Here is an 18677-nt window from a genome sequence, read left to right as displayed (position 1 = left end):
TTTGAATTTTGAGTTTTATTCGTCCCATGGATTTACAGTACATGAATTTTGAGTTATTTATGAAATTAAAGTTTTATTTTGCATATTTATATGTCATAGAAGGAAAAAATCAAGTTTTTAAGATAAGCTTCGGTTTTACAGAACTAAGATTTTAAATTAGGAAACCAAAGAATTGTTGTGCAATATGAAAACATATACTCTTTAAAAGTAACAAAATCGTGGTTATTTTTGAATGTTTTATTAAGAAACTGGGAAACGTTCAGTCTTTAAAAAGAATGCAATGTGTGCATGTTCTGTGTGTATGAGTATTCATATATTTTGTATTGTATAAAAGTTGTGTCATTGTAATGTACAATATTATACCTGTTGTTATTTTATAACTAATAACTACTCACTTAAAGCAGTAAATGTTTGAGTAACTTCCTATTCTTGCCTTTTAACCTGCACCATTCCTCTTTTTTTTTTTTTAACTAATTTGCTCAACTATTAACTAAATGATAACTAGTAAATGATGACTAACTAAATCATTGATATTAGACATGTAGTCAAATTAGGGGCCTTTTAGATGTTAGAGAAAAGTATTATGAACTAAAACTCCTTTCATAAATAGGCCTTATTTTCAAACCCATCCCCTTAGTATAAAATATAGCATGTGAATGCTATTCTTACAATTGTCTACTCATCTTTTCTTTGGATTTGGTCACTTACTCAGCACTTTAATGTGTCAACCCATGTCTAAGACAAACTGCAACTGGGATTTTACAGTGCTTTGATGTCAAACCTTGCTTACTGCCTCCTACAGTTTCACAGCTGAAATTGGGGTAGATGAGCGATAAACCAAACAGTACATCCTACCACACTTCTGTGGGATGACAATGATCTTTCAACTAGCAAGATGTTTTATAGATTCTGCGTGATAGTATCTAATTGGATATGCTTTTTAAAATTTTTTTTAATATTTGTTTATTTTTGAGAGAGAGAGAGCAAGCACACATGCGGGGGAGGGGCAGAGAGAAAGGGGGAACAGAGGATCCGAAGCAAGCTCTATGCTGACAGCAGAGAGCCTGATGGCAGGGCTTGAGCTCACAACCTGTGAGATCATGACCTGAGCCAAAGTCGGACGCTTAACCAACTGAGCCACCCAGGTGCCCCTGATTGGATATTCTTTTTTTTTTTTTTAATGTTTACTAATTTTATTTATTTTTGGGGAGCGGAGTGAGTGGGGGATGGGCAGAGAGATGGGGAGACACAGAACCTGAAGCAGGCTCCAGGCTCTGAGCCATCAGCACAGAGCCCCGCGCGGGGCTTGAACTCACAAACCACGAGATCGTGACCTGAACCAAAGTCGGACCCTTAACCGACTGAGCCACCCAGGCTCCCCTGCATCCTCTGTTCTTACCCCCATGGGTGGTGCCCTTCCTTAGATCGACTCTGTATGTGTGCTTTTTTAGGTGAGGTTAAGGATCAGGGAAAGTTCAATAGCCAGTTCATAGCGAGGGCCAAGAAACTGCTCCTTGAATCATGCACGGGGCCCATCAAATTGAATCCTAAGCTGAACTTAACAGAATCAGAGGGAAAGCACTAAATTTGGGGATTCTGCTTCTCTGGCCCCTTGTCAGAAGAATTGTGAACCAGTTCCTGGGTCTACTAGGCAAGGTCAAGGTTGGCCAGGAAGGAGGATTCAGTTCATCCAGGAACTTCCATATGGTCCACGAAACAATTTTTTTTCCTTTTTTTTAAGTTAGACAAATCCTCAGGGCAGTGAGGAGCCTAGGCCTCTTAATGAGAATAGAAATTCTTCTGAATTTGAACTTCTCTAATTTAAAATTTAAGTAATTTCGTTAATTTGCTTTTCTGCTATTTTTAAAAGTTGGTGTCATGCTTTATTATCAAGTTAGGAAGCATTCTTATCAAATTATTAAATTAGAAGCTTTTATAGACAAATCCGGTAAAGGGAATATACCATTACTAGATTGTCTGAGCTTTCTCAACCCTGTAGCACAGGGCTTAAGGCTGATATTAAATTGAGGTTCTGGTGCTATCAGGGTTCAGCTGGAACGCTCCACTGGTTATTAAAAATACTGAAATATTTCCATACCATTTGGTGTAAATATCCACTTCCTCAAGCGGTGCTTCCCCAGGTCCTCCAGAGCTAATGCATGGCATCCATTAGCTCTGTGCCTGTGCCCTACCTGTTTTTAAATATTTTTATTATCACACTTGAATATCGTGTCATATAGACTGATAAAATGACCTGAGTTAAAGGAAACCTCTAATTACCAAAGATCTTTTTTAATTGCTGCAATAGAGGGATTTTTGCCACTGGAGATTTTTGCATTAAAAATGTGTTTCTTCATATTCTTAAGCTACCTACTTAACCAGTTTTTTTTCCCCCCTCAAGGAAGAATAGGGAGTTTCAAAAAAGCAAGAAATGAAGTTGCCTACTGTTTGATTAGAATTAGTCCATACATTTTTCCTTAGAATCTAGATCACAGGGCCTGGTGGTAGACCTGAAGCTGAATTCTGCCCACAGACATCTTCTGTTTGACTGGAGTAGGGTGTTTTGTTCTTTAAGTTGAATCCATTGCCATCATCCTAAAAATGGAATATATCAAGTAACATTTAGGTTTCCTACTTCTAATGAAATATCAGGATGTGGCAACACTTGCCTGATTTTTGCATGACACTCGTCTCAAACTGAACAATGATTTCCTGCTTATGGAAGAAGGTGGCAGTGCAAATACCTCTAATGTTCATGTGCCTCCCCTGGTCCACGTGGTCTATTATAGGAATTGTCAATATCTCCTTTTTAAGTGCTTAAGTAGGATCAATACTATAGAGTTGTTCCACAAGAATTAATATCTCTTCCTTCATCTTAAAATCAGGCCCTGCTAGGTGAAAAAAAAAAACACAATAAACAATAAACTAACTCCTGTCCTAACCTTTATTAAAAAGTCGTCTTATAGAAGACATCTATCTCTATCTTGTTCAGGGCATAGTAATGAATGCAGAGGAAGGGGAAACATGTTTCTTCTGGCAAAAGCTTTCTTTCACGGTGTCAGAGCTATAAAACAAATTTCTTCAGATTTGCTTTAAACACAAGTCAGAGAAGGTTTTTAATCTTCCTTTGAGGCAAATTCTTTGGTTGATGCTTTAAAGTCTCACAGAAATAAAGTTAATGAACTTAGTCCAGGGGGAAAGAAAAGAGCTGTCTTTTCAATGATAAACCATCTCTGCAATTCTAAGCCAGCCCTCCTACAGAGTTTATCAGGGAAAGGAAGCATTCTTCTCTTCCCTTCCTCATCTACTTGAAAATATAGTTCTTTTGAAGATTTTCATGTATCCTCATCACCTTTCCCAGTGGTTTTATTCTGTGAATGTATTCCACTTTTAGTTTGCTTTAAATTCTGTGACTGATGCCCACATGCACACTGCCGTAGTATAGTATGTAACAGCACTTATTCCCTTATGTGTTCTACTTTGTAGCTATTTCTGTATTATATGTGTAATTGTACGTATACAACATATAACATCTATATTATCCTTTTATTTGTGTCTATCAGATAAGATTCGATTTAACTCTGAAGACTCTCCTAATAACAAAATCTAATAAACAATTCACTAATTCTTAAATTCACCATAGCCTTGATCAAAATAGCTTCTTTTTAAAAATAAAGTCAGGAACTTAAGATGCTTTTTGGAGGTTGGTAATTCCTTTCAAGTAGGAGGAGATATTTTTTATAACAACATTTAACATCAGATAACTTCTGTTTAACTAAAACTAATTTTCTAGAATTTAGATGCCATTTCTTGAAAATTCAACATATAAAAGGTTATTTAAAAAAAAAAAAAGTCACTCCAGAGACAACAGGATATACACCTGCTGTTTATGGTACCAAACAGAAGTGGCCTTGTCAGGTTTAGACAGTTTTAAAGATTTTTGTAAGTGACTTGGAGTGTATTCTAAAATAGAGACAGATGATCACTTTAGTGATATTTGCAGGATTTTGCCAGCTTCTTTCCTGATATTTTTGGAAAGTAGCTTCTATATTTTCATGGGCCACCACTCAAAGCTAACAATATAAGCAAAATAGTTAATTTATGATTAGCACGTATATCCTGACAATGGTCTTGCCAACCAAGCCCCAGTACAATTTGAGACTATATTTCATTGCGTTCTTCTAAATTTATTTTCTGGAGCCTTCCCACACCCACTGGTAATTTCCAACATTGAGTTTATATTGGCTTTTGGCTTTTCTGTTTAATTTTATCTTGCTTCAGGTTTACCCTCATTCTCTGCCAAAATGTTTATGTTGTTGCCAAACAGGGACCTGAAAGAACCTGGCTTGCTGAATGGAAAAGTCAAAAGGAAATCCCACACAGAACTTTGCCTGGGTCCTCTTTCATTTTATTATATTTCATTTCTCCCAAGTGCCGAAGCCGCAGTTCATGACATCTGGCAGAATGTCATGGAGACCCTTTCTGTCTTTATTGATACAGAAATGCAGTCTTGCATTAGCTGCCAAAGCCTCTGTTGGAGTTGATTGTTCAGGGTACTTAGGAAGCCCTTGGGTTGACGTGTGTGCCTTCAGCCCACTGCCCATCCTGATGAGGGCCAATAGGTACGACTACATCCCAAACCCGTGGTCGACACGCTATTTCTGTTTTGTTTGTTACTTGTTCATTCCAAAAGGAGGGTGGTTAGCAAACTCTGCATCCATAACACTAACATCTTGAAGAAAGGCAGCATTATGGAATAGCTCCTCCTTTGGGCAGAGTTCCTGTCTCCTGGTCTCTCTGCCAACTGTCCTCCCTGGAGAGCCTCGTCTCTCCAAGGCCTGGCACGTGGAAGCCATAAGTATGATGTTCTTGTGCACTCTCCTGCCCCTGGAAAGAATTCCTCTAACATCTTGCTTATGTGGTGACGTTTAGCTCGCCGCCTGCAGCTCAGCCCATGGGAGAGCAGCGTTGTTAACAGACTGCTGACGCCCACACATGCGTTCCTGGCCAGAAGCAAAAGCGCGGCTGCCTTGTCTGGAGACCCAGGTAAAACTGTTCGAGGTGCAACTTTCTTGGTGAGGTCAAGTCCTCTTTCGGAAGCACATCTGAGCCTCCAGTATTCATCATAATCACGTCTCCGTCTTTCCCAGTGTGTTTGCTTCTCTCTCCTTGGGTGCAGTGGCTTTGAAAATGTCTGCTGGTGTTGGTTTCGCGGCCCTGGTATTGTTCCCTCCTTAGCATCCACCTAAGCATCTTACCTGGACCCCAGATGCCAGGCAAACCAAGGGTGTCCCTCCTTGTGATGAGATGGCTTCAGATGCTTCTGTGTGTTTGTGACATCACCAGAAAGACCTATCCCTTTCCCACCGTTCTTTCTGCCCCTGCATCTGAGCACATGATCAGAAGTAGACATAATTTAATACTAATATATTGACTGAGGAATAAAATCAGAGCCCAAGTCAATTTAAGCGAGAGTTTCATGATGTGGCTGTGGGCGAGCTACTTCCCCTCCCTGTGCCCGTCTTTCTATGTAATCTAGGAATTAGTACCCTCTCAAATGTCTAAGAGTTGTGGGGAAGGCTAATTATAGTGTTCTCATTTGTTGCATACTTTGAAAATATGGAGAATGTGCCAAACACTGGTTATTGTAATTAGTTATAACTCCTCTACGTTTTTGAAATGCAAAGCATGCCCGAATAAGCCAATTAGTTTAATGAGAAGTTAGTAGAGAGCCGATATCTCGTTGCAAAGAAAGATACGTATTTGGCTTTTGGCAACATCTCTTTCATAGTGAGCCGGTTTGGTTTTTCCCAAATATCTGTGGGCACAGTTGGTAGATCTCCATAACCCATCTACCAGCCCTTGTCTTTGGCACTTAGGAAATTACACAGCCTCTTCATAAAGTTCCCTTTAAAAATATTTTGCCTCTGCAAGTCTCTTCGTGATCATTAACCCTCTTTACAAATAATTCTTGGTGGTTTTATGATTTTTTTTTTTCCATCCATGGTGCCCCAGTGAGCTGATAGCAACCCTAATTCTCACAGTACCCGCCAGGAGGCGGTCAAAAATCAAGTAGACATTCCTACCACCTGCGTGTGGAAACCAAGTGCACAGATTATAAGTGACTTCTGCCAGAGCCACTTAGAATTCTAATTGGTGATTGGGTCTTAAACATGCTTATCCAACCTCCTTCCTCGGCGCCCTGGAGTAATGCTCTGTGTGCAGTGTGTGTCCAATTAGCTGGACCACAGTGTTCTGTGTTTTCTGCGAAAGAACTCTCCTGTCAGCTGTCACATCACATCCGAGATTTTTTTCTGGAGCAAAATGTACAGCTTATTTCAAGATCGTTTATTTTCTGCCTATGAGTGTCGTGTTTCTACGCAAGTCATGAAAGTTTTTCCGTATGTCCAGCTAATTGGGGAACCTTTAAAATGGCTTTCATTCCTGTTTCATAGGATCGAAATAGTTTAGGGCTCTCATGCTTTGGACTCTCCACACTGTATGTAGCTTCATGCTAACTGCCTGCCTCACCGCTGAAAAAGTGTCTGTCTTTGCAGTTTCCGTCACCACTAACTTGTGTCAATTCTCTCGCTCCCCCTCCAGTGTTGTCCAATGCCATTTCCTCATTTTCCACCCCCCCCCCCTTCCCACCTTCCTTCTTCATTGTTACACTCAGTCAGGGTGCTTTTTACCTGCTAACTGGCTGTTCTTTGCCACTTTCCCATTCTCCTTTTCCACAAATTTTGATACGTTTCTGTAATTTACTTTAGTGTGAAGCAATGCATAGACCTTCAGTTGAGTTGCTGGTCTTATTAACACATTCCTTAGATCATTGTTACCGGTTAGTTGAATTGATACGGCCTATATTTGATGACCCAAAGCTGTTGTCTTTAAATTTTTTTCCCATTTGAAATTATGTATATAAACATCGCTTGTGTTTCTCTTGTCAAAAACACTTTATCCATCGCTTTCATTTTGCCACCTGCTCTCCTCAATTATTCTTTCTTTGCATTTTACCGTTGTGCCTTGAGTTCGTCATATATCCCATTGCCATTGGCGAGAGGATGACCTACATCAGAGCCAGGGTTATGTGGCAGATGAAGACAGCCACCCTTTCTCCTAGAATGTCTGGGGATTGCAAACTCCCAGAACAGGCAATAAGAGCACTTGAAATTTGGAAGTCTCCTACCTCTTATTTGTGGCCACTGGTCTGGGTTGACTTCTCCATGCCCATTTTTTAAAAATACACGGAAAATACCTGTGATTATTAGAGCTCAGGATGAAATGAGTTGATACATATAAAACATTTAGAGTAGTACCTACACATAGTGGTGCTCGATAAATGTTATCATGTTTCTATTTGCTAATTTTTCAATTCTCTCTGCTGCACTCTAACCACTTGTACTGCATTATCTTTTCTCTGCACCTTTTCATACAGTTCATTTAGAAACTCTTGAATAAACAAGATTAATGCACACTTGCTACCAAAAGTAAGAGGAAGTAGAGATACTGTGGAAGACTTTCTGGTAGACACTCCAGACAAGAATTTTTGTGTTTATTAAGACTACTTTGGGATACAGAGGGCACTCTGGGAAAATAAAAATAACAGCTATATATTATTGCCCTTACTCTTCGGAAGGGCAAGATACATTTTTTTTTTTTTAAGACAATTAATTGATTTAAAGGTTTCAGGATTTTCAGTGGTTGCTGTTCGGAACAATGAATTCCATGAAACATAATATTCTTAGAATTTACAGTGTTTATTTTAGCCAGGCGATGTTCCTTGAACAATTAAATTTGAGGAATTCTGTACAAGCTACACTAGATAGATTTGAGGGTATTTTCTCCCTTTGCTCAGTATTACCTCACTGCTAGAATAAAGAATGAACAGAGAGGCATGATGAGCTTGGCTTACACCCATGATCATCTCAGGAAATGCCCCCTGAAGTTATTTTCCACTGGAAAATAGATACCCCCAAAAGTTATTTTCCACTGGAGGAAAATGATATCATATTTCTGTGCTGCTTTTTTCCTGTCAGACCCCTGGCCTCAACAGGGCTATTGTCTAGGGTTTCTTGATCCTTGAGCGAGGTAAATGACCTCTGGCCGTGCCCCCCGGGCAGTATGTGCCTCTCCTGGTCCGTAATCTCACGGAGGTGCTCTGTGCCAGGATGTTATTCTTTAAATGCGTTTGATTGGCTTGGAAGAGTTTTGCATTAATTAACTCTTCATTGTCTGGGAAATGCAAATGCTTTTTTGTGGGACTTGACCGAATGGTTATGTTCAGTTTTCCCTGTGATCACAACAAGCCAAATGAGACAAGGTTCTCCTTTCTCAAAATAAAGGCATCTTCCTTCATCATTAAGGTCTGAAGCCAAGCTTTATGTCAGTCCCAGGTAAGATAAACATATTCTTTTAAGGACAACAGGGGAGGGGGGGGTGGTTGCAAAGTGTTTTAGTTTATCCTGAAGAAATAGAGTTCTGTTTTCAGAGGATTGGAAAAGAGAATGCAGTGTCTAGTTTATTCCCAGCCTTGACCATTCAGTGATAACCAGAAGATACTACAAATCATTTAATGACAGAGCACATGAATAGATAAGCCATCTGATCAACTTTCTGTCTGTAGATAAGTAACAAGTATTTCTTGTCTCTATAATTCCAAAATTCCCAACTTTTGAGTTTTTAATTTATTAATAAATACTATTATACATAGCTGAAATAATGGTCTTTTTAAAGGTTTGCTACAATGGCTTTAAGTGGGTAAAGTCATTTTATAACATCATCCAAACACCTAGTATTCTCCTCAGAAGTCATGTTTAATTGTCTTACTCTTTTGCTGGAGAACAGGATTTCTCAGTGAGATCTGAAAATGAGCCTTGGAACCTTAGTACCCACACTTTGGATACCTATGTAGTGTTCTATGAATTTCCTTAAACCCATTGTTCCTCAGAATCATGTGATTCATGACAGTGTCCCTGTGAATGTGAATGGTCAGAAACTATGTGATTTTCAAAACCTTTATCAACCTGAGTAAAACTGTAAAAGCTATTCATGACTCAACTCTATTTTTGGCAATTCTAACATGTTTATGTTCTATTCATCATTTTAAATGATTACATCCCACTTCTGCATAAATTCTATTGCTTGTTATACACCATCAAATGCCTTGGCTTTTGGGAAAACCCATCAGCTATGCATCTGACTTGCCTTTAAATAGACAACACATTTACGAAATTTGTTTCTGGGAATTATTAGTTATCTTTGTGACCAGTCTTAACTCCTGGTAAGACTTGGTCACTTAACATTATAAAAATTCTTTCCACCGGCTGTTGAACTTCACCCTGGAAAATAGCTGGAATGTCTCTTGCTTGCCTGCTTGCTTGTTTCCTGTCTTTCCACCTTTTGTTCCATCTTAAAGCTAATTGGGAAAAATCTAATTGTAAACAGTCCTTATATAAAAGTTATCTGTCACTAATGTAGCATTTTAGCAGAACCATTATTTCATAGGAAGATAAGGCCATTGCTTTCTGTATGAGATTACATCTGCGTCTTTAATCAGTGTCTAAATAGCCAAATAGCTTATACAGTCTAGATTTTTCACTTGGACATGGCTTCTCTTTGGACACACTGTAAACTGATAGGACTGTCAGGACAGTTGAATATGAAGGCTCTGGACACCTTTAGGTAATAACATCTTCTCCCTACTTTTCTTTCTACCTCTGCTCTGCTCCTTTTCCTGAACCTGCTTTTGGCTTTCCTTCACCTGCTCCTCTGGCACTCTTGTGTGTAAAACAATCATCTGCATCCTAGTTATCCCCATTTGTCCTCGTTCAGCATCTTGCAGCCCCATCAACATCATGCCCTACAAAGCTGCACACTCTAGAAATCTGACGGATCGACCCAAATTCTTGGTAACACCGCCAGAAGGCTCTGCGCGAAGGAGGACTGTTCATGGCACAGTGGTGAGTAGCCGTTGGGAACAGCCAGGCATGTCTGTGTGGAGTGGACACCACCCTGAGGTGCGGTGTGGGTGTCGGAGTGGGAGGTGCCCACCCCTGGGCAGTGGTGTCCCCACGCTTTCTCTCCACTTGGGCGTTTTGTTCCCCCTAAAAATGTGAACTTGAAGATGAAAACCATTCTTTGTCTAAGTTTGTGCGAGTGGCCAAAGTAGCACACGGGTGCCTCCGTGCAAACCAGTGCGATGCCAGGACACTTTGACATTCCTGAAAGTAAGAAACCCTTTGACGGAGGTCAAAGGGCCTGGGCCCCTGCCTCTGCGTGTTATTAAGCCCCCATATCCAGAAGCTGGCTGAACTCTCAGTGTGCTTCACCAAAAAGCAAAATAAAGAATTTTTGTCTGCCTAGCTCATCCCTCCCTGTCAAGGCCCAGATCTGAAAATATAGTTACAAAAATATTTTGAAGACACTAGTGATTTGCTAAGTAACTAATCCTTGAAAGGCCACTGGGCTGTGTTACAGACTCTTGTTTTGCAAGTGAAGAATATAATTTGTACTTGGCATTACTGGCAAGGTGGCTGAGCTGACATTAATGTTCACCTCTAATTAATTTCATGCCATAAAGGCAATGAGGTAACTCGTATGTCTCCATGCATCTTTCTTCCTCAAACTCTGTGCTGTTTAGTATCCGTTGAAAGGAGCGGACATTGTTGTGTGGTCTTCAGTGATTGTACTGTAGTCTTGAAGGACTCCCCAGTCAACCGGAAGACCTCGTTGCCTCTCTCCCATAGTAATACCATGACCTGTTTAATGAAAGGCTGAACGATTTTTTTTAAATCTTAACTTCCCAGAGCAGTTCAGATTTATAAAGCTGATGGACACTTAAAAGGATTTTGTGTAGCTGTTTGAGGATAATTTGAGGCTTGTGAGAGCTCGATGGCTTTGCCTACGGGCTGTTTTCTTTCAAGCCCCAGGCTTTCAGGAATCAGTGTTTAATTCATGATTGAGTCAGACTTCCAGCCCTACAAGCTAAAGGTGAAACTATCTTTGATGTCTGGGTAGTTTTTCATCCTTAGCGCATTGGTGCTTCAGAGTGCCTAGCTGTAGATAAAAAGCAATAGTTGGGGTGAACACCTTGGCCCCCAAAGGTTGAGTACTTATTGGAGAGGGAAAAGTACTTACCAAAGGAAAAATACCTTGCTGCGGATAAAAACACAACATAATACACCAGGAGGGGAGGATGAGAGCTGACCCTTGGCCAACAGATTAAATGAGAGGGATTTGTCATCACATGATCCAGAAACTCTACTGTCTCACCCATTTTTTATTTTTTTTAATGCCTTCCTCTTTCTATATTTGACTTACTGGTTGTCTTTTCATCTCTTTACGACCAAATGTTTAGGCAAATACCTATTTCCGGAAAGTGACTCACAAGTCACTTTTGCCCCAGAGCTGCACTGTGGAATTTATTTGAGCAACCAGCAGCAGTTGGTCATGGAAGCACTTAAAAGTGGCTAGTGAGAATGACAAAGAACTTTAAATTTAATTTCCTTTTTAAAAATGTTTAATTACAGTAAAAAAAAATACATATAACAAAATCTACTGTCTTAACCGTTTCTAAGTGTACATTTCAGTAATATTACGTATATTTTTCAGAACTTATTAAATCTTGAAAAACTGAAACTATGCCCACTAAGGAACAACTCCCCATTTTCTCCTCTCCCAATCCCTGGTAACCCACCATTTCAGTTTCTGTTTCTTTGAATTTGACTAGTGTAGATACCTCACACGAATGGAATCATACAGTATTTATCTTTTTGTGACTGGTTTATTTCACTTCGCATAATGTCCATCCATGTTGTAGCATGTGACAGGATTTCTGTCCTTAAGGCTAATAAAACTGCATTGTATGTATGTATGCATATACACAAACACACGCATATACACCACATTTTGCTAATCCATTCATCCGCGGATGGACATTTGAGTTGCTTCTGCCTCTTGACTACTATGAATAGCACAGCTATATATGTGGGTAACAGATCTCTTTCAAGACCCTGCCTCCAGTTGTTCTGCATATATACCCAGAAGTGGGATTGCTGGATTTTGTGGTCATTCTATTTCTAATATTTTGCCCTACTGCCATATTGTTTTCCATAGCAATGCCCCATTTAACTTACGTTCCCCCAACAATATAGATGGGTTCCGGTTCTTCCACATCTTCACCAACACTTGTTATTTTCTTGTGAAAATCATAATGGTGTGAGGTGCTATCTCACTGTGGTTTTGATTTGCATTTCCCTAACAATCAGTGATACTGAGCATCTTTCTGTGTGCTTGTTGACCATTCACATATCTTTTTTTGGAGAAATATCTACTTAAGTCCTTTGCTCATCTTTTATTCTTATTCTTTAATTTGTTTAATCTTTATTTTTTTGTTGTTGTTGTTGAGTTGTAGGATATTTACATATTCTGGATATTACATGTTCTGGATATTAATCTCTTTTCAGATACATGATTTGCAAATATTTCTCTTTCTGTAGGTTACCTTATTACTCTGTTGATTGTATGTATCCTTTGATGCACAGGAGTTTTTAAGTTTGATGTTGTCCCATTTGTCTCTTTTTGCTTTTGTGGCCTTTTGGTACCATATCCAAGAAATCATTACCAAAAACAATGTCACAAAGCTTCCTCAACTTTCTTGCAGGAATTTTATAATTTTAAGTTTTACATTTAGGTCTTTAATCCATTTGGAGTTAGTTTTTGTATATGGTGTGAGGTAGAGTCCAACTACATTCTTTTGCATGTAGATACCCAGTTTTCTCAACACCGTTTGTTGAAGGGACTATCTTTTCCCCACTGAGTGGTCTTGGCACCCTTATCAAGGATCCTCTGACCATATACACAAGGATTTATTTCTGGGCTATTTCATTGGTCCATATGCTTATCTTTATGCCAGTACCGCACTGTTTTGGTTATGTTTTGAAATCAAAAGTACAAGACCTCCGACTTTGTTCTCCTTTCCAAGAATGTCTTATCTACTCAGGGTACCTTGAGGTTCCATATGAATTTAGGATTAATTTTTCTATTTCTGCAAAAACAACATTGGATTTTGATAGGGATTGCATTGACTCTGTAGTTGCTTTCGGGCAGTGTTGACATTTTAACAATAAGTCTGTCTTCTATCTAGTCTGTGAACATAGACTGTCTTCCCATTTTGTCTTCTTTCATTTCTTTTGTTTTGCAGTGTACAAGTCTTCTGCCTTCTTGGTTAAGTTTATTCCTAAGTATTTAATTCTTTTTGATGCTGTTACAAATAGAACTGTTTTCATAATTTTATTTTCAATTTTATTTAATTTTAGTTAATTTAGACCGAAATTCAAATAGCCAAACGTGGCTAGTATATTGGACAGCATGGATGTTGATTGCTTCAGTCATCACAGAAAGTTCTATTGGACTTCAGTCTGCTTTGGAGTATTTGTCTGTATTATCTCTCTTGAAAGTTATTTGTATTCTAAACCTAACTCTAATTGGAAAATGAAAGTCTTTGTCCTGCTGGGAAACTTGCCAGCACCATTGACATGGGCACCTTGCTGTGCCTTCCACCTTAGTGTAGCCTTGTGGAAATTATTAACAGGGAAGATTATTGTATAGACCGTTGGCTACTAACTCAGATCAGGACGAGGATAAGGAATGCCTTTACACGTGTGGTCCCCAAATAGGTGATTGGGTGCCAGACCAATGAAAAGACATCTTAAAGAACTAAGAGAGTAAAAGCATCTACCTGCCTGAGAGGATGTTATCTTAAGTATGGGGCATTTTTCTAAACTGCTCTTTCCCTGTTTCCCCTACCCCTTTAAGGTGGTCAGTTTTAGGAAAGAAAGAATTGATTCAATGCCACTTTAAAAAAAGAAGACTTTTTTTTTTAATGCAAAAAGAAGGATTATACAGATCTTTGTAGGTTCATTCCCTCAATGCCTGTCTTAAGACCCAGATGATGAAATTCATCCGTGTATCCCCCGCATCACGAGCTACACTTCCGGACTTATTTTCCCATTCAGATCTCTCCTTAATTTGACTTCAACCACATTAAAATGTTTCCAGAAAAAGGAAAAAAGCTACTTGAGGTGCATAACCCCAGCTTCTCTTGGGAAGAGCCCCCAGGCCTTCCACTCTGGCACTGATATTCCCAAGGCATAATTGCCACCCTCTATCCCTTCCAGAAGGGTCCCATGTGCTGGCTGACACTTTTGTGCCCAAGGACTACAGCTGCTCTCTGAGCCCTCACCTCCCACCTTCTGGGACCAGAAATGGGGGCAAAGGATGGTCGTGCAGCCACAAGTGATATAGAGCTGGCACACATCTTGTAAAACTTTTTCCTGCCCCAGTCTTCATTTGTTTTATTTAGAAATCCCGGGAAGACATTGAGTATTATTTGATACTCATGTTTTTCCCCCACCTACAGCCCAGTCAAGCAACTAGAATGCTTCTAAGGAAAGTGGAGAGGAGCAATTAGAAGGGACACTGAAGGGAAGCAAACGTGGGAAAGGAAGGAAGAGGGGAGTTGATGCTTGTACCGGGCAGAAAGAAGAGAAGGTACACTACCAGCTTCTTGGCCCTGCGGCTAGATAAGATAAAGTTCTGTCCCTTTCCTTGGGCTCTCACAGTCTGCTTTCCTGCAAGGATCCTAACAGAGTTAAGGACTGACAGGTGCTTGCACAGGTGTATCCAGTGAGTATCCATTCCCAGGCCAGAACATTGTTGGCAAGTTTCAGATACTTAGAATTTAGTCTTTCTTGCTCTGTGCTTTTTTGTTGTTGTTTTTTTTTGTTTTGTTTTGTTTTGTTTTGGTCTTTTTGTCTTGGCTGACTATACATTATCGGAACACTCTGGGTTTCCCTTTGCTCATTTCGAGTTAGAAAAGGTATCACTCTCTGGCTGAATTTATAGGATGCAGCTAGAAAAGGGATGATGTTTTGACCCACTCTGCCATTTCAATTTTATCCTTAAAGAAGAAGATTAAAAATAGCTAGAATTCTTCACCTGGAACATAACTTTTCCTTCAAGAGCAAGAGGACATTAGGTGAGAAAGGACTTATTTATGTAGTATCAGTATAAAGGGGAAAATATATTAATGTCTGATGTAGCAGACAGGTATTATTTAAAAAAAAAAAAAAGACTGCAGTTATGTCCATGTTCCAAGGTGGAAAAAAAGAAAAAAAAATGCTAAAGAATTAAAAGAGGGGGGAGAAGGGAATGGAAGTGATGTTAATTTTGATATTTGTGTGGTTTGAACCAGACAGTGAGAGATTTTGCCCCAGCTGATTTTAGGCACAAAGTATATATAGGTGCTTTCTAAGAGTATAAGTGTGTATTTTTTTAAACAACTATAACTCCAGATCAGACATCCAGAGCTTTATTATTAGTGTCAGATTGTGTTAATTCAGTTGACAATATTCAGTGTTAAGCTAACAAGGGCTTTTTGTGGGAGTGGAATGGGTATAAATGACAAAAGTTGGAAAATTTCCAAGAAGTCACTCAATGGGTTGTGGCTCCACTATTGAATACTGTGAATGGGATTGTCCCACTCCTATAGCAAAATCTAATTATTGTGTTTCTCTGAACTTAGGGCTATAAAAGAGACAGAGAGAGAGAAAACCTCCCGTTCCAACCCACGTGTGGCATTCGGAGGGCTCTGTCTCCATCTCATCCCAAAGTAAGATCACCAGGGCCCTCCCGACTTTGGTAAGCGAAATTTAAGAAGCTGGCTCGGTTGTTCCATGTTGAAGAATTTGTAGCCTCTGTTCTCTGAAAGGAAACTACTCTTTCCACGCTGTTTGGCATTCACGTCAGGAATAATATTTTTTCCTTGGAGGAAAAGAAAAAGAAAACCGGAAAGAGCCTAGAGTGAATATTTTTGTGTTTGCTACATAAAAAGCAAATACACGCAGCTAAATACCTTCGTTTCTTTTCCTTATTGGTGTTCTAGTACTATCATGGGGTAGAAGTGTGAGGAAAGGAAGGTTCGGGAAAGCCTACTCTGATGTCTCCTGTTCTCTTGCCACTGTTTGTCACCCAGGCTTCCATCCAAGTCCTTTCCTCATCTGCCTGGCACACCCAGACCAGCCTCCTCCTTGCCTCCCGGATCAGTCAAAGCTACCCCTGCCCAGGTCCGGCCCCCATCCCCTGGCAACATCCGCCCTGTCAAGAGAGAAGTCAGAGTGGAATCTGAGAGAAAAGAACCCGAGAAGGAACCCCAGAAAGTTGCCAGTGAGCCATCACTTAAGGGTAGAGCACCTTTAGTGAAGGTGGAAGAAGCCACAGTTGAAGAGGGGACACCTGTCGAACCAGAGGCTGCTCCTGGTAAGATTCAGCTGACTTGTGATGGAGTGTGGGTTGCTTGCTCTTACTGGGGACTTGGAAATTTTATTGAGGTTAATTTTGCAAATTTTCCTAAGTGTGATTTTGTTTTACATACAGAGAATCATCCAATCAAAATCCTATTTTTGGAGCCATAGTATATTAATTCAGGTAGAGTTTATGACTCCTTTTATTGGCTGAATCCAGTGTTTCGCAGAATGTAGTGTTCAGACCACCTGCATCAGGATCGTTTGTATTCATTATCTATTGCTATGTAACAAATTTTGCTAAAACTGTGCAGCTTATAACAGCAGTTACTATGTCATGGCACACAGATTCTTGGATCAGGAGCTTGGAAGCAGCTTCGCTGGGTTGTTGGCAGGTGGTGCATACACATGGCTGAGCTCCATTTCATGACACATGAACCTGGGTTACTTGATATCCTTACAGTCCATCCGCTGGACTTCCTGGCTTTCCCCAGAGAGCACGATCTGAGAGAGAGCATCACGAGGAAGCCACACCTTTTGTGCCTAGTCTCAGAAGTCCTACACACAGAAGTCACAATTTCGGTCATCTTCTATTCATTAGAAGCAAGTCACTGGGTTCAACTTACACTCAAGGGAAGGGTGTGAGTTCCACCTTTGAGAAGGAAGATCTTACGGAAATATTTTTGATCCACGATTTCTATGATGTTTTAATGTACAGAGCCCTGGTCCTACCTCAGACCTACTGAATCCAAGTAGATGCTAGATCCAGGGAGTCAGAAAGACACTGAGCTTAGCCATCAATTCCGGTGCAGGATTGCCAGACAAAATACAAAATGGCCAGTTTTCCTGTGCCTACGGGAGTTTCAGGACCACTGGCTAGCCTCTATGCTTGACAGAATTTGTTTCGGAAGACCCAATGGATCTCCTCTCTACCAGGCGAAACCAGACACTATCTAGAATTTAAAAATCACCTAGAACTGGGAATTCAGTATTTCTTGTTGAAAATTGTCTTCGTTCAAAAGTTTTCTCCTTAAGACTTAATCTGAAGGTAGGTGGTAGGAGCAAAGAAAGAATAGATGATTCAGGACAGGCAACAGTGTCGTTAGACAATGGAAGAGTCCAGTATCTGTTTGCATGGAAAGGGGTAGAAGAGAAAGGCCAAAAAGTGTCCTGAGGACAAAGAAAAAATGTGTAGGGGCAGAAGGAGATAGGTGAATCTTGAGAGGAGGGTCTAGAATGCTAGAGATCACATCTCACAGCAGGTGCATCTGCGTGGACTCCCTCCCGGATCAGCTCTCTCGGCCGTTTCCTGAATCTGAGTAAGGCCATGGGACTTGTGCTCCATCCTGGCATCAGGACAGACAGTGGAGCCCCAGATGTATGGGAATACTAGCACTGGCTCCTGAAGAGGCCTATGGCTCCTCCCACCTCAGACCTGGAGACAGCTGTGGGTAGACAAAAGGGACCTCTTCGTCAGGTGTCATCTTCCCAGCCTGAACCTGGGCTCGTGGCAGAGACGCTGAGGAAACTCATAGAAAGGCTTTAGTCCTCTAGTAATGAATAGTCACTAAGAGAAGGAATCTTTTTAATGTAATGAAAGGCAAATGGAAGATCTCATCTTTTTGCTCAGGGTATAACTTCCCACAGAGCCTAACATGAGGCTCTCTACCGAGTACACACTCGATACATGTTGTTAACTGATGAACTTGTATAAAAATAGGACTTGGTGACAGAGCGTCAGCCCTGTAGGATGGCTCACTTACACATGCACCTTTTTGTTACGTTGCTTGGTTACAAACAGAATATGGTGAAACCATGAGAACACACGGTAATAAACATTCCCTTTTCTTTTACAATGATGAATTCTAGGCCTGGGGTGTGGGGAATGCTAGTTTTTGTTTTGTTCTTTGGGTTTTGTTTCCAGTTGGTTTTCTCGTTGTACCTGTTTGTACAGCTGCTTCAGCCCCAGCCGTGGCCCCCTCGGCCCCCGCTCCAGCGCCGGTCCCAGCCCCAGCCTCAGCCCCAGCCTCGCCATCCACTGTGACTGCTTGCGCTTCTCCCAAGACCTCTGCGGGCACCACCGACCCGGAAGAGGCCACGAGGCTGCTAGCTGAGAAGAGGCGGCTGGCCCGGGAGCAGAGAGAGAAGGAGGAAAGGGAGAAGAGGGAGAGGGAAGAGCTGGAAAGGTAAAGCGGTGACCGTGCTCAATGAGCGGTGACCTCCTAGGGATACCTGGGATTAAGTCTTCCGTCTGAGAGACACGAGAGGTGGTGGCAGTCATGATGGTGAACGGATTAGCTGCTTCACAATCGTGTCTCTGACCGCTAAGTGATTTTATTTTTTTTAAATCACATTTTCTTATTATACTGACAG

The 18677-nt window shown here is 40.6% G+C and overlaps 1 protein-coding gene across 12 annotated transcripts in view; it reads left to right on the top strand.

The window, feature by feature from the left end:
* Positions 1 to 18677, top strand: part of MAP7 (microtubule associated protein 7) — a 179431-nt gene that overhangs the window by 143582 nt on the left and 17172 nt on the right. For 7 of the 12 annotated variants that reach the window (XM_043593096.1, XM_043593086.1, XM_043593094.1 and 4 more), the window contains 5 exons: positions 4933 to 5046; positions 9811 to 9962; positions 15587 to 15702; positions 16037 to 16320; positions 18259 to 18490. In XM_043593096.1, coding sequence (XP_043449031.1) covers positions 4933 to 5046; positions 9811 to 9962; positions 15587 to 15702; positions 16037 to 16320; positions 18259 to 18490 — 898 coding nt within the window. Of the gene's footprint in view, positions 1 to 4932; positions 5047 to 7985; positions 8397 to 9810; positions 9963 to 15586; positions 15703 to 16036; positions 16321 to 18258; positions 18491 to 18677 lie in introns of those variants that run through there. The other 5 variants (XM_043593093.1, XM_043593087.1, XM_043593095.1 and 2 more) reach the window with 2 other exon arrangements.

Source organism: Prionailurus bengalensis, chromosome B2, assembly GCF_016509475.1.
Source record: "Prionailurus bengalensis isolate Pbe53 chromosome B2, Fcat_Pben_1.1_paternal_pri, whole genome shotgun sequence".
NCBI classification, from domain to species: domain Eukaryota; kingdom Metazoa; phylum Chordata; class Mammalia; order Carnivora; family Felidae; genus Prionailurus; species Prionailurus bengalensis.
This window is presented reverse-complemented; position numbering and strand designations above follow the sequence as displayed.